The 16,275-nt window shown below is 34.3% G+C and overlaps 1 protein-coding gene across 9 annotated transcripts in view; it reads left to right on the top strand.

Annotated features, from left to right (window-relative positions):
• Window positions 1–16,275, top strand: part of LRRC49 (leucine rich repeat containing 49) — a 158,711-nt gene that overhangs the window by 114,142 nt on the left and 28,294 nt on the right. For all 9 annotated transcript variants that reach the window (XM_072809446.1, XM_072809449.1, XM_072809444.1 and 6 more), the window contains 2 exons: window positions 620–783; window positions 15,262–15,499. In XM_072809446.1, the coding sequence (XP_072665547.1) occupies window positions 620–783; window positions 15,262–15,499 (402 nt within the window). The remainder of the gene's footprint in view (window positions 1–619; window positions 784–15,261; window positions 15,500–16,275) is intronic.

The raw sequence follows: 16,275 nt of genomic DNA on the forward strand, positions 1-16,275 counted from the left end.
TTTTATTATTTGGGCACCCTAAAGTTTGAAAACCATTGTAAGGCATCCACTGCATATAATGAATTAACTTCTTTCCTATTCATCTAGGATGTACTAGTTGCCTAGAAATATTTCAACTTAGTACAGTTTCTTTTAGTAGTCTTATGTAATTATTAATTTTCAGACATTGTAAGTCATCCTGTGAAGCTCGGAACATTGATCAACCCTTCTTCTTCTCCCCACCTCTCAATGGAGATTGTTCCATCATATTAGTATGAATAACTGGGTAGGAAAATTAAAAAATTGTTAGTTTTCTTCCTGCTAGTTCAAACACAAAAGCTTATAAATTTCTGTCAAATTGAACTTTCAGATAGTAAATTTTCATATCTTTAATGGGAGTAATTATTGTTTGTGTGTAATTTTTTTCTCTTTCAGGGTGATAGACCATTTATTGAGATGATTAAGTGCACAGGGTAAATAAAGGCCACTTGTACTTTTAGGGTACCTATTTGTAGCTACTTTTAAGGAATGGGCTCATTTTAAAAGTATGATAAGTAGTATAAACAATGTGCTTTGGGGATATTCTCCTGCTACAAAAAATTGCTTTATGTAATTCTTGTCACAATAAACTTTTTCATAGGAGAAGAAAAGGTTAACAATTAACAACGTAGCTCGAAAGTGGGACTTGCAACAACATCGAATACCCAATATTGCTCCAAATCAAGATAGAAAAGTTTCTGACTCTCCTCAGGACCCCTCTCAGCTCCATGGAAGCACCATTTCTGCATTTCCAGAGGAAACAGGGTATGCAATGGTATTCTTTCCGGGTACTAATGTCTTTGGAGAACTGAATTTGGAGCAAAAATGGGAAACCACTTAACATACAATTATTTAAAAATGGTTTTCTTAAGAAAACCTACTCAAATTAGAAGTTTAAATTTAAAAGGGAAGATGGAAATACTGAAAATATAAACTGACCCGTAATTAAAACACCCTTCAGTGGTTTCCTATTTTTCATAAGAAAAAAGAACAATCTAAATTACTTAGTGTAATGTAGCCTAGGAGACCCTCTACCTGTTTCACTTACTTCATCCCATACCATCAGCCACTGTTGTGATGCTGCATCAGTGGCTTGCAGTTGTTACTCCCTACCTCAGAGCCTTTCTCCTACAACAGTTGTATTGTCCCCTGACACTACTTCTTGCCTTACTTCCCTACCCCACCCTAGTTAACGCCAGATGAAGATTTTAAAGTTAAACCTCACATCTCCTGGAAAGCCTTCCCCAGCTGCGTACTGGAGACTAGACTCATTCAGATACCCCTCATCTCTCAGTACTGTGTACTTCTCCTTCTCAGCTCTTACCATAACCATAATTAAGTAACTAGTGGGTGATTAGTTGTTTCATATCTATCTTCCCTACTAGAGTGTAAGCTTGAAGAGGAAAAGAATCCTGATTCTGATTCCTGATTATCTTGACCTCTTTTGTGTCCCCAGCAGCCAGCACAAAACCTTACTCCTAACTGGTAGTAATTAAGCAATTTTGGCATAAAACCTGAATAATTACTCCAGCTGTGTTGTATATCTGTTATTCCTGTGGGCTTATGACCTCTTTTCTTCTGTAACATATGTGTCACATAATATATATCTCCTGTTTTATGAGCAAATCTGAGTGCACTATGTAGATTTTACATATTTCTTTTCCTCTTTAGAAGGCATATTTAAGGGCAGCCTGGTGGCTCAGTGGTTTGGTGCCGTCTTCAGTCCAGGGCCTGATCCTGGAGACCGGGGAACTAGTCCTGCATCGGGCTCCCTGCATAGAGCCTGCTTTTCCCTCTGCCTGTGTCTCTGCCTCTGTGTGTGTGTGTCTCTCTCTCATGAATAAATAAATAAAATCTTAAAAAAAATTTAAAAAAGCATATTCAAATCAAATAAATGAGAGAGATATAAAGCATATATATCTCTATAGTTTATTTATAATTTAAAAAATCATTTATATATTTATATAAATTTAAAACAAAGCCTAAAAATCAAAGATAGAATGCATTTCAATTTTGTTTCACTTGATGAAACACCATTATTTAAAGACCTTAAACCAAATTCTGAAGAACACTTCATACTAAATATAATGTAGCTTTTCTTCCAAGTTTTCAGATCGTATTCTTTAAACTTTTCATATGCAAAAAATGACATGAAGAAAATAATTTAAGAGGCATCACACTAATATTTTGGAAGTTTTCTTGGAGTTGAAGGATGTGACATATATTTAGACAAATATACTTCAAAAATTTTAGTTATAGGATTAATTTATATTTCTATTAATTTATATTGTACTTTCTTCAGCTCACCTGGGTATCATAGCTATATGTAGAACTTCTCAGCTTTTTCAGCTAGCAACATAAAGCAACAAGAATAGAAATTTTAATTCAGTGATAATTTATAATTTATATAATAAATATATATCATTCTTATATCAACCTAGAGCTTTCTTTAATATCATTTTACTTAGTCAGAACTATAACACTTTATAAAGTTAAAACTTTATAGTCCTATGCTTTAGATTTATGAAATACCACATGAGTGAGTTTATTTCTGATTGCTGTTTTCTAAAAAACATTTTTTCCTACCTTCCTTAAGTTTTCTTAGATCTGGGGGATCCCTGGGTGGCTCAGTGGTTGAGCGCCTGCCTTCGGCCCAGGGCGTGATCCTGGAGTCCCGGGATCAAGTCCCGTATCGGGCTCCTTGCATGGAGCCTGCTTCTCCCTCTGCCTGTGTCTCTGCCTCTCTCTCTTTCTCATGAATAAATAAATAAAATCTTTAAAAAAAATTTTAAAAAAAGTTTTCTTAGATCCAAGTTTATCCAAATAATCTTATACATTATATCCTAAAATTTTAATAAGGTTTTAAAAGTTAGTTCTTTCTACTCCAACTTTATTTTTATGTATAATGTTAGGTAAGAATCTAACTTGATTTTATTTCATTTGGTCAATTTGATAATGGCATTTATTATTAAGGTATTCTCTTTTTAATGGGGATGCCATTTTCATATTATGTTAAGTTCCCGTAAATATTTGTATATATTTCTGGACTTTCTTTTTTTTTAAAGATTTATTTGAGAGAGAGAGAGAGAGCACAATCTGGAGGGGCAGAGAGGGGGGGGGGGGATCTCAAGCAGACTCCACACTAAGTGCAGAGCCAGACATGGGGCTCGATCTCAGGACCCTGAGATCATGACCTGGGCTGAAATAAGAGCCAGATGCTCAGTTGATTGTGCTACCCAGGTGCCCCTATTTCTGGACTTTCCATTCCATTTCACTAATCTATTTATCTGTTTTAATGCCAATACCAAAGCTATTTCATTATAGTAGTTTCATAGTAAGTTTTAATATCTTTGTAGGAGAAATCTGCTTTCACTATTCAAAGTTGTAATTCTCACACACTTGTTCTTCCATATGAACTTTATTTTTTTTAAGATTTTATTTTTATTTATTCATAAGAGACACAGAGAGAGAGAGAGAGAGAGGCAGAGACACAGGCAGAGGGAGAAGCAGACTCCATGTAGAGAGCCTGATGTGGGACTCGATCCTGGGACTCCAGGATCACGCCCTGGGTCAAAGGCAGGCACTAAACTGCTGAGCCACCCAGGGATCCCACCCCCTTTTTTTTAAAGATCCATATGAACTTTAAAATGACTTAATCTACTGATATAACATTGTATGTTAATTACACTTCAATGAAAAGTTATTTAATCTAAATGGAAATGTTAAGAATTGTATTCAAGTGACATTTAAGTTATATATTTCAGAAGTATTGACATTCTTAAGATAATAAACCATCACTTTAGAAATCATGGTATACCTCCATTTTTTTCAGGTTTGTTTGGTATCCAGAGGGAGCTCATTAGGAAAGCATTGAAAGATTGAAGGAAAATTCTGAGGAATTAAATGAGGTTAGAGACCATGAAAATGTAGCAACTATAGTCAGAATTGTTGAATGAGTCTTCCAGGAGCACAGTGTAGGTAGGTGTAAGAGTAGAGAAGCTATGTGTTTGATAAAGAGTAAGGAGATAAAGGATCAAAGATAAAGAATAAAAAATTCAAGTATAATGATAAAAAAATGATTGGTAATATGGTCTGGGGTAGATTTTTAAAGTATTAAAAAATACAAGGTTACCAACAGATTAGGAGAAAATTTAGTATTTCTGAAGTTGGAAATCTAAATGAAGTTGAAGATGAGAAGCTTATGAAGTAAGAGGGTGAGTAGTGAGTTGAAATAGTCAGAATTTATGGTCAGAGTTAAGTAAGTTTTTGAAGTGGAAGATTTTGAAGGTGCAGCATATCTGAGAGCAACTTGGAGGCCATTGTTGTGGCCATGGGAGTGGGTTGTTAGAGAAGAGTAGAAGTGAGGGTCATCAGAGAGAGAGATCAACTGAAGCTATTATTGTAGATACTGAAATTACTGATAGTAGAGCTAGGTGTGGCACCAGGGGCCAGTGTATTCAAGAGTGATCAGCCTATCTCCTTCCAGTCTGTCATGCATCCTGTGCTCTTGATGCAGGGCTGTTCACTGTTCACGTTTTACTAGGTTGGCAGAATGTCTTTGTGTATTAATCGGCTCTTTTACCTGGCAAAAGATCTCTAATAGATAGGAATTGCAGACTATTAATATGACTTTCCCAACACTTTGAACTTTTTAGGCAGCTATGACCAAAAATTCTGTGACCCTCTAAAATAATTTAAACTTACAGAGTCTTCTCTTTTATGGTCTCAAAAATAAGCATTCAGTTCCAAGACAAAGAGGAAGTATCTGTTAGTGAAAATTGTTATGCCTTATAGTTACTGCCAAGAGTTTCAGAATTTTTATTAGAAGTTCCACAAAGTCAGAGGCCTTTTAAGCAAGAAGCACAAAAGAGGAGTTTGGGAGAGATGGGAAAAGTGATGTATGGGTTCAGTGGAGAGTAGTAATGAATCACTGGAAAGGGATCCACAATTTCTGGCAGAAGATTTATTTTTTAGTAATGTAAGTTCAAAGTGCCATGGAGACATCATTACATTATCTTGGTCTGACCTCTTAATTACTTAAAAACTATGAAGTCAAGGAGACATAGATGATATTTGAAGTTAGAAAAGTAAACTGTAAAAAAAAAAAAAAGAAAAGTAAACTGTAAAGATAGTGAATTATTGGCAAATTTTAATGCAAAATTACTTATAACTTCTAGTGGTTATAAATAATTTCTGCAATTTAGTTGTGCTTGTTTGATTCATGTAAAATCTCTTACATCAGAAAGACAGAGCTATTTCTAAAAGAGCTGATTATACCTTGTATGGGTATGCACCAGGGGTTCTTACTGGAGTATACAGATAGACTTTTTGAATTTGAAATCCTTATTTTATACTTGAACTCTCCACACCATTTGACATAAGTTAACACTCTTCATCTTGAAAAGCTATTTGCATTGATTTTTCTGATGGCACAGTCACCTGATTTTCCTTTTACCTGGGTGGCTGCTGTTTTTGTTTTTTAAAAATAATATCTTGCTAATTCCTTTTCTTTAAATTTTATTCATTTATTTATTTATTTTTAAGATTGATTATTTATTTATTTATTTATTTATTTATTCATTCATTCATTCATGAGATACACAGAGACAGGGAGAGAGAGGCAGAGACACAGGCAGAGGGAGAAGCAGGCTCCACGCAGGCAGCCCGACGCGGGACTCGATCCCGGGACTCCAGGATCATGCCCTGGGCCAAAGGCAGGTGCTAAACCACTGAGCCACTCAGGGATTCCCTAAATTTTATTTAAATTCAATTTGCCAGCATATAGTATAATACCCAGTGCTCATTTCATTATGTGTTCTCCTTAAGCTAACTCCTTTTCTACCAAATCTCTAAATGTATATTATACTTTCTCAACTTATGAGGTTTAGATAGATTTTTTGTTATAATAGACAAGGATTCACTCACTCGTTAGCTCCCCAACACTATATACCTAGAGTTCCTTTATTAATAACTCCTGTAATTTACTATAACTAAACCTCTATTTTGTGTTTCATCTGCTATAGATAGTAGCTTTCAAGTTTTCATTATGCAAGACGAGTCTACCCTTTACTTCTCCCACTATTTTACATTGCAACTTTTTATGAGCTATACTTTTCTAGTTTCCCTTGTGATTTCATCATTGACCCATTTTTTAAGAGTTTAATTTCCATACATTTGTGGATTTTCCAGATTTCTCTCTGTTACTGAATTCTAGTTTTATTCCATTGTTTTCAGAGATGTTCTGTGTGAGACTTGTTTTGTGGCTTAACATATGTCTATTCTGAAGAATGGTCCATGCACACTTGAGAAGAACATACATTCAAATGTTGTTGGGTAGAGTTTTCTATGTATGTTAAATCTAGTTGACTTATAGTACTCTTGAAGTCCTCCATTTCCTTATTATTTTTTCTGTCTAGTTATTCTGTTATTACAAGTAGGGTATTGAAATCTCCCAGTATTATTGCTGAACTATTACTCCCTTCAATTCTGCCAGTTCTTTATATATTTTGGACATGAAATGCAACATGTTTATAAATGTCACACTATCCTGGTGGATTGACCCTTTTATCGATATAAAATGTCCTATGGACACTTACTGACACAATATCTATTTTGTCTGATATTAGCAGCCACTTTGGCTCTCTGTTGGTTATCATTTGCATGGAATATCTTTCCATCCTTCCAATTTCATCTGTTTGTGTCTTTTAATCTTGTAGAGAGCATATGGTTGAGTTTTTTTTAATCCATTCTGCTAAAAACTACCTTTTAGTTGGAAAGTTTAATCTATCAAATCCTAATGAGAAAGCACTTAATTCTGTCATTTTGCTCTTTGATTTCTATCATGTGGATTTTCTGTTCCTCAGTTCCTCCATTACGATTTTGTGTTCAAGTGACTATTTAGTGTGCCATTGTGATTCTCTTCCCATTCCTTTTACTGTATGTATTTCTTAGCTACTGTCTCAGTTGTCACCCTGGGGATTACATTTAACATCTTAATAACAAATTAGTTTGCATTAATACCAACTTAGTTGCAATCATATATAAAAACTTTGCTTCTATATAGTTTCACTCTGTTTATGTCATTATTGTCACAAATTTCGTCTTTATACATTATGTGCACATTAACATAGATTTATTACTATTATTTTATGCATTTGTCTATTAAATCATATAGAGAAAAAGAAGACTTACCAGTCAAAAATACAGTTATACTGGCTTTTCTCTTTACCTATGTAATTACTTTTCCTGGTATTCTTTGTTTTTTCATATGGCTTTGACTTACTATCTAATGTCCTTTTATTTCAGTCTAAGTGACTACTTTAGCATTTCTTGTAGGGCAAGTGTACTAGCAATGAACTCTCACAGCTTTTGCTTATCTGGGAATTTCTTAATTTCTTAATTTCAAAGTGCTGCTTTGCTGGATATAGAATTCTTGGTTGAAAGTTTTTTCTTTCAGCACCGTAAATACAGCATCCCACTGCCTTCTGCCCTCCATGATTTCTGATGAGAAATTGGCTGTTAATCTTGAGGGTCCCTCAGACGTGATCAGTCACTTCTCCCTTTCTATTTCAAGATTCTTCCCCTTGTCTTTGCTTTTCAACAATTAGAGATGACTGCTTAGGATCTTCTTAAGTCTTTTCTGAGCTGTGTCCAACCCTGGACATGAATGTTGCCTTCTGGATTCCCTGGAATACACAAGAACTTAACAAAGACCGTATTCCCCCAATTCTCTCCTTCCCCAGCCTCAAATTTTTTGCTGTCTTGTTTGCCGCATGTGGTGCACCTAGTATACTTTTGTGTTTAAATGCTTTCGACAAATACCATGCAGGAAGCCACCCAGGCTAGGGAAAGCTCTGAGGCAGGTAAAACAAAGGCAGGCTCTTCAGTTGATCCTTCAGAGAACCAGCAGACATGTCAAAACACAACCCCAATTTTTTGAGAGTAAAGTATGTATTGTTCTTTTACACAAAGAATATGGGCTGCCATCTTCAATATCACCACTGAGCTGGGGAATAGGAGATGTTCACCAGGTAAGTTAAAGTGCACAGAACTCTCCTCTTGAAATTCAGCATGTTTTTCCCTCATTACACATTTCCCTGGTGATTGTAAATTTCTTGTTAGATTCCAGAGCTCTGAAAAAGTGGATTCTGACAGCTTTTGCTAGCATATTTGTTGCTTTTGTGGAGTTTGGGGGTTGCTCATTCTACCATTTTCTCTCATTTGGAACCCCAATTTTGCTATATTCTATGAGCTATACTTTCACTTATTTCAACATTAATGTGATTTATATCTGCTCTGTAACCATAACATTGTCAATTGGTAGCTTCTAAAGACTGAAAACCAGTAACACTGTTTAAGTTTCTGTGATTATGTAACTATCTTTTACTTGAGCATTAAGTAGCATACTGTGATTGTATCTCCTTTTCTGCTTCCTAAACCATTCAAGGAAAATACTCTTAGCATCAAATTCAAATGGCCCCCTCTTCATCACACTTCAAAACATGTTCAAAATCATACCAGACTTTAGTTTACTTCGCATTTGAGCCATAGTTTTCTTATGTACTTTGTTTTTATCTGATTTCTGATGGCCTGTCTTTTACTATTATTGTTATTATTATTATTATTATTATTATTTATTAAACAAAGAAATTTGTGCCGCCTTTACTACATTCCAGTTTCTTTGAACTTCTTGTTTATCTATTGAATGGAACTTACTCTTCCTGAAGCCTGCTGTCTCCCTGATGTAATTTAGTCTCATGGTTTCCTTTTGGGCCATTGTTCATAGTTTATTATTTTATAGCATATTTCCTAGTAGCCTTTTCTTGCCTTATGTATCTTTCTAATATCCTCAAGTACTTCTATTCTCTCAACCTCTAGGTGGTAGGATTACTCAGATTTTAGTTCCAGGCCTTCTTTTTGCTCTCTACTTTCCCCCATGCAATCTCATATATGTCTTTGCCTTTAAATAACATTTGTGGGGGATCCCTGGGTGGCTCAGCAGTTCAGCGCCTACCTTTGGTCCAGGGCATGATTCTGGAGTCCCGGGATCAAGTCCCGCATCAGGCTCCCTGCATGGAGCCTGCTTCTCCCTCTGCCTGTGTCTCTGCCTCTCTCTCTCTGTCTCTCTCTCTCTGTCTCTCAGTCTCTGTCTATCATGAATAAATAAATAAAAATCTTTAAAATATATATATTTTTTAAAAAATAAATAAATAACATTTGTGTTTTGAAGATAACCAATATATATACCTTTCCTTTTATGGTTTACCCATTTGGATTGTATTTAAGAAAAAAAATCCTTTACCACATCGAGATTGTAAAAATATTCTCCCAGTTTGTCTTCCTAAAGTTTTAAAATTTGGCCTTTCATATTTTAGTTTTTATTATATTTGGAATTGGTCTTTAAGTTTGAGATTGAGGTCTGATTGTGTTTTTCTCATATAGGAGGAATTAATTGCCCTAATGATATATTGAGTATTCTTTCCTTCTCCCACTGATCTGCAATGCCACTTGGCCTGTTTTACTGACAGTGGGAGAAGTAGATGATAGGTCCTTATATAGATCTTCAATTAATGCCCCTATATTAAGTCTTATTTCTACTCCCATCTTCTATCATATCTATTGTTCTTTCCTTTCCAAAAGTCCTACTGGGCAATTTGCCTGTCATCTTTGTTTTTGTCCCCAGTGCATATTCCAAGCAACAACTTCCTTTGTTTTTCTTCATCATTCAAAATTCTTTTACTTTCTAGCTTCCAGACATTTTCTGAATCTTCTTATGGCAGGTTGTCCCTCCCTCACCCCCAACTGTTGTACTTCTTGTTGTGGGTTTGCACTAGTTCAATTACTTTAATGGCATTTAGAGGGAGATTTCAAACTCATGTGTTCAGTCTTTGTGCTAGTTTATCTGAAAGTACACAGTGGAAAGTTTTAAATTTTGGAAGTTATGTTACTATATTCTCTGTAAGTCTTTTAAAATATAATTAAATTTCATCTTTCTGGAATGATATAAACCTGGCTCTTTCTGAAGGTAGAATGTCAGAGGGTCACAAAGTCCCTTCCTTAGGGTTCCAATTTGTTTCTTAATACTACATAAGTTTTTCCATTTTTAACAATCCCATTTATAGTCTTTAGCATTTCATAATGCCAAAAAAGTGGCTAATTCTTGTGTTAGAGTGTCTGTGACCTTTGGCTTATGGGTGTGTAACTAAATGCCTGGAAACAAGTATCCATGAAAAAATTATAGGCACATAAAGAGAAGAAATTCTGTAAAACTTTGGTATATCCCATTAATGATTTCACTGTTCACTGTACTTGGGACAGCTCTACAGTAAAATGACATATTGCAGGTTTCTTTTCCCTGCCAGAAATGGGAAAGTACTTGGTGTAATGTTTTCTTTGCTTACATTGGATGCATGCAGTGAAGCTGGTTTATTTTTGGTCATTTCCTGTCTATGAAGACTGTGGTACTTTAGCCAACACTACCATAATAAAATATAATGCATAAAATGAATTTCCACACCTACGAATGTTGTAATAGAAATTCATAAAATACGTTATTATAGGAATCAGCACCACTTATTCATTGGGAAAAGAATCTTCCGAAATATTTTAAGTCTTTCTGTTCTAGCCTGTTATAGAAAACCTAAAGATTTTTAAAAACACACCAAAAAAACCCATAATCCTCTGAAATATTGTCTTTTTGTTCCAGTTAGGCATTTAAGAGTATATTCTTTATTTAGCCTGGCTTTCAAGAACTTGTTACTTTATTGCATTAAATTAATTACTTTGTCTTTTCTTGGAGTCTTATACTAATCAAGAAGGCATAGAATATTTTTCTGATTCCTATATTAAGATCAGGTTGATTAAATGAACATTTGTACTTGTAATTAGCCACTTGATTGTGAGGATCTTGGAGAGAATTCCTATTTGATGGCAGGCTGCCTACTGTTCTATAAATATTTGAAGTAGGAAATATACATGGAAACGTATTAGGCTTCATGGGAAAACAAATTTTAAAACATGGATTCTCCATAGGAATGCCACATTTCTCAGTGTGTTAATTTAGACTAGACAGGGGTAGAAAACTAGACCACTTGACCCAGTCACCTACTCTACAATTTTGAGCCACATTTGACTCTTTCCTTTCCTTTATTCTCCAATTTCAGTCACTAAGTTCTGCTTTTATTTTTTCTTAAACATGTTGTATCTATGTTCTCTTCTTTTATTGATAATAATCACTAAAATGTATTGAGCTGAGCATGAGATATGGCTTAGAATATTTCTAATCTATGACAACTTTGAAAAAATATGTATTATAATTACCATTTATGTACAAGAAACTGAAACTATAAAGAAATTAAATAACTTGCTCCCAACGTCCTCTGTTTATCAATGACAGGTCTGGGATTTGAACTAAGGTCTGTCTGGTTTTCTTGCCAATTCCATTTCCACTATACCATGACTTCCTTTTTCTTATGCCCTTATATGATCCAGTTGATGCTATAGCACTGGTTTTCCTACTAATCTGTCTTCATCCAGCCTTTCCCTGCTACGTCTTCCACAAAGATGACCAACTTATCTGTCTGAGGTAGATCCTTGAGGATCAAGAAATGTCGTGTTCATCTTTATATTGAGCTCCATGCATGGCACATTGGAGGTGCTTAAAAATGTGCATCAAATATGGTCCTGTTACCTTTTAGTTTGCTCTTTTATTACTTTTTTCTACTCCTCAACCTTACGGGATAAAATCTGACTTTTCATCTTCATTTTCACCTACAACTCTTCCAGTTGTTTCAGTGTTCTAGCCATATGGGAATTGTTCTTACCTGAATATGTTATATATAATTAGGATTCTATACCTTTCTTCATTTAGTTTTTCTTACCTGAAGTGTGCTTCCTCCTATTTCTGGTGAAATTTTACTGTGCATCTTTCAAGGACCAGTTCAAATGCTACCTCCTTTTGAAAACTGACTTATCCCTACTGGAAGAATTCCTTCCTCTGTATTCTCACAGCATATCATTTAAATATTCATTATATGAAAATGAGCACATTATATTACTATATATATTATATATATAATCCCAAATATATATATTTTATTATATATAATCCCAAATATATATGTATTTTATTATATATTATATATATATATATATTTGTCTTGTTCTTTACCCTTCATCCATATTGGGAGCTCTTTAAGGGCAAGTAAATTTTAATTTATCTTTATATTCCCAGTGCCAAACATAATACCTGATACATAGTAAGCTCTACAGATAAACCTACTTGTTTAAGAGAGGTTGAGGTCATTTCAATTTAATTATATTTCATGTATTAAATTGATTGCAGAGTATGATTAGAGCTGTTATATTTCTTAGACTATAGCCCTATGAAAGTGAAGAAAAGTTCTGATACACTCAGCACTTGTACATGATCTCTATACTGACTGTCCTTATCAATACAGATGATTTAGTTGCCTATGCCAGAATCCTTAGCAGTGCCCTGTATATAATGGGCTTTCAGCAAATGTTTGCTGAATAAATGAATGAATGAACATATGAAATAATATGTAGTATGTATGACTGCAAAGATGTGGACATATCTACCAAGCACACAAGGAAAACTGGAAGGACAATCCCCAACATATAAACATTTTTGGAAAACTTCCCAAGTAATTTTTTATGCAAATTAGAGCACAGCTTCCCTGAAGAATAGGTTCCTCTACTCTATATTGGCCAGAGTTTGAGGCTAAATTCAAGCCTCATTCAGAAAATAACTAAAATGAGTTAGCAACAGTGTGACCTAATTTAACAGGTGCTACATTTCCTGTTGCCCAGAAAACTCACCTTTGTTTTTTACAAAATGTCCATGTGAGATTTATATAAGTTAGAGATTACTTCTGCTTTCTTTTGTAACCATATTACTATTTTCCTGAGTTTAGGCTTATTATTTCACTTATTTTCCCAACAGACTGCTTGACAAACCTTTCTACAAAATAAATAATCCCTTTCTGATGAAAGACTTTTATCTTGGAGTTTATATTCTTTTATTTTTAATCACATGGAAAAGAAAAAGAAAGGTAACATACTTCCAAAAATGTGATATAGTACAATACCCTTCTCAAAGTATTTACTCGTATTTTTGATACATAGCTCTGATTTTCCATCATTTTTACATTAAAATGAACTTGGTTTGCTGGGTATCATGGCCATTAGGCAACTAGCTAGGTTTTTTTTTCTTGCCTTGACCTTATGTCTTCCTTATTTGCCTTTGCCTTACCTGAGAGCACCCTTGCTAACCCTTTTGTATCTGGATCACTGATTCTGCCCCTTTGTTCAAACCATAGCTTACAATCAGAACATCCTTCTTAAGACTCAGTAGACAATCATTAAAAACATCATAATTGTCTCACTTGATTAATTCATTCAAGAAATATTTATTGAATATAAAATATGCTAGGAGCAATGCTAGATGGTGGATCTACTAAATGTGACAAAGTTGGAGCCCTCAAAGATCACTGTGAGAGAGACAGACAAGTAAGCAGGTAATTGCCATGTAGTATGTTAAGTGTTGTAACAGGGGTATGCACTCTTTTCAGCAAGACGTCTATATTTTAGTAGCAGTGAAATATAACTTCTATCCTTTATCTTATTCCAGAAATAATTATATGTTTACATAGCTCAACACAAAGGTATCACACAAAGTACAATATAAGGAACTCCTAGTTCTATCTTTTTAAATTCTGTTATCAGCCTTTACCTTTATAGGATTATAGGTTATTCAAATACTACTGCTCGTTAAATGTCTAACTACTGCCATATAATAATCATTGTCCTAAGCCCTAGCCTGGCAGAAATCAAGCTTCTTTGTATTTTCTTGGTTGCATATTCACTTCAAATTGACTGATATTATTACCCAGCTTATTATTGTATGCACGGGTGTGTTACGGGCTGATGCCTCCAAAATAAATACACATAAGTCCAGTAAAACATAGTAAAAACAAGGTAATGGTTTGTCAGTCTTCTCCTCCAATATCAGCATTATAAAAAATTTGAAGATCCTTAATAATCCATTTATTTAACATACATTGTGAAAATATATTACTAGGCTTCAGTGCCCCAAAGATGAGGAAATATAGTCTTTAGCCTCCAGGAATTAACTGATAGAGAAGGCAAATTATAAACATATACGTATGATACACTAAGAGAAATGATATATTGGAGAAGTATATTAAAATTCACAGAAGCACAAAGCAAGGCAAAGTACTAATATTAGTAAGGGTAAATAAATACTCTTGGAAAGTAAAGATAGCTGAATGAAAGCATATAGAACAAAAGTAAAATGTTGTTTGAGATTTGAAACTGGGTAAGTAAATAGTTATGTCTCTGTTCACAAATCAGAAAATTTGAGTTGGGTTGAGCTATTTCTTTTCTTCTTTGTCTATCATTTGGGTACCTTTTGCAAAAAAAAAAAAATGTGGCTTCTACTTTGGAAATAGTAACAATTATTTTCAGTAGAGTATGTGATTTTGTGTATATTATATATATGTGTGTGTCTTTATATATGTATAGAGAGAGAGAGAGACAGATATTAAATAGTGGATTATTTTTCATTTTTAATTTCAAAATGGGGAAGAAATCTTCATTAATTTTACTACTTATAACTGTAGTATACAATTGCAAAATGTCAACCCACATTGAGGTATTCAAAAATAGAAAGTCAAAGTTACCCCTTAATCTAGCTTCTGAGAGGTAAACTATTGTTAACAGTATTTATGTGTCTTCCCAACTGTTTTATAGATATATTTTCATATGGTTCTTAATATAGAAATAGTGTTCTGTAAAGTGCGTTTTTTTTCCTGCTAGACAGCAGAATACTTTATAGATTAGGAAAACATATTTGTACTATCATGAAAAGAATCAGAAAAAGAGAAAAGATATCCATGATATACTAAGTTGATTGTTTTAAAACTAAATAGGATATCAGTACCTTTAATTGATATAAATAATTTGGGTTTAAAGTGGTATTTTGTTGTTGTTGTTCACTGTGCCTTTTTTTGAATTAAAATGTATAACTAGAAGAATACACAAGTTCCCAATATTCTATTGAAATTTAGTCTTTGATGCTCTGGGTTTAATTATTGAAACCAAAAAATGAATTTAAAATTTCAAATACCTTTGCCAACAAGCTTTTATTGTCTATTATTTATTTTTCATGATAAGAGTTTCATTGTATGCTGCATTTTCCAGGTCTCTGGACTCAGGACTCACCAGTGCTTTACAAGGTTTATCTGTCACAGACACACACCTTGTTGAAGTGGATGGGGACACACTTTCTCTATATGGCTCAGGAGCACTGGAATCTCTAGATCGGAATTGGAGTGTTCAGACAGCAGGAATGGTGACAACAGTGTCCTTCACTTTCATAGAATTTGATGAAATTGTCCAAGTGCTTCCCAAATTGAAGATTAAATTTCCTAATTCTCTGGTAAACATTTCCTTTTGGTAGTATATTTGAATTATTCTCAGTCATGACTTGTGTGTTCAGGCCAAAGACCTGTTTTAACTTTTATTTATGCAGTTTCTATCTGGCAGGGAGACTAAGCTTTTGTGTTGATTTTCTGGATCTGGGATTTAAATTAGTATTCATAAGTGGCCTTGAAATTATCTCTCTATATAATAATTCTTTATGGAATATAAAGGACTAATATAATTTCATTCAAATTATGTATTTCTATTTATAAAGCACTCTTCAGGACTTCACCTAATCTTATACTATGTATCCATTTATTCTACCCAGTATTAATGGGACATATACATTTGTATATAATTTTTATAGTAGTCTCCTAACAACATTTAAAATAATTTTGGTAGCTCATTTAGAATTAGTTCGAGAAGGAGAAAATGGTGGAGTAGGAAGATCCTAAGTTCACCTCATCCTGTGGATACAAGTAGATAACACCCACATTTGTGTAAAAACCCAGAAAATGACCTGAAGACTGACAGAACAGACTCTCCAAAGCTAAATGTAACAAAGGGGCCACATCGAAGTGGGTAGGGAGGGCAGAGACAGCTCAAAAGGTAAACCGACTTGTGGGACTGTCCAGGGAGGGAGGGAAGACAAATTCCTCGAACATTTGGCTTTGAAAACCAGAGGGGCCTAACTCCATGAGTTCTTACAATCAGTGGGGATTAACCCCTGGAAATTTAAAAATAAGCAAACACGGCTCTAGGAGAGCCAGTGGGCAAGAGGAAACTAAATCT

Source organism: Canis lupus, chromosome 32, assembly GCF_048164855.1.
Source record: "Canis lupus baileyi chromosome 32, mCanLup2.hap1, whole genome shotgun sequence".
NCBI classification, from domain to species: Eukaryota; Metazoa; Chordata; class Mammalia; order Carnivora; family Canidae; genus Canis; species Canis lupus.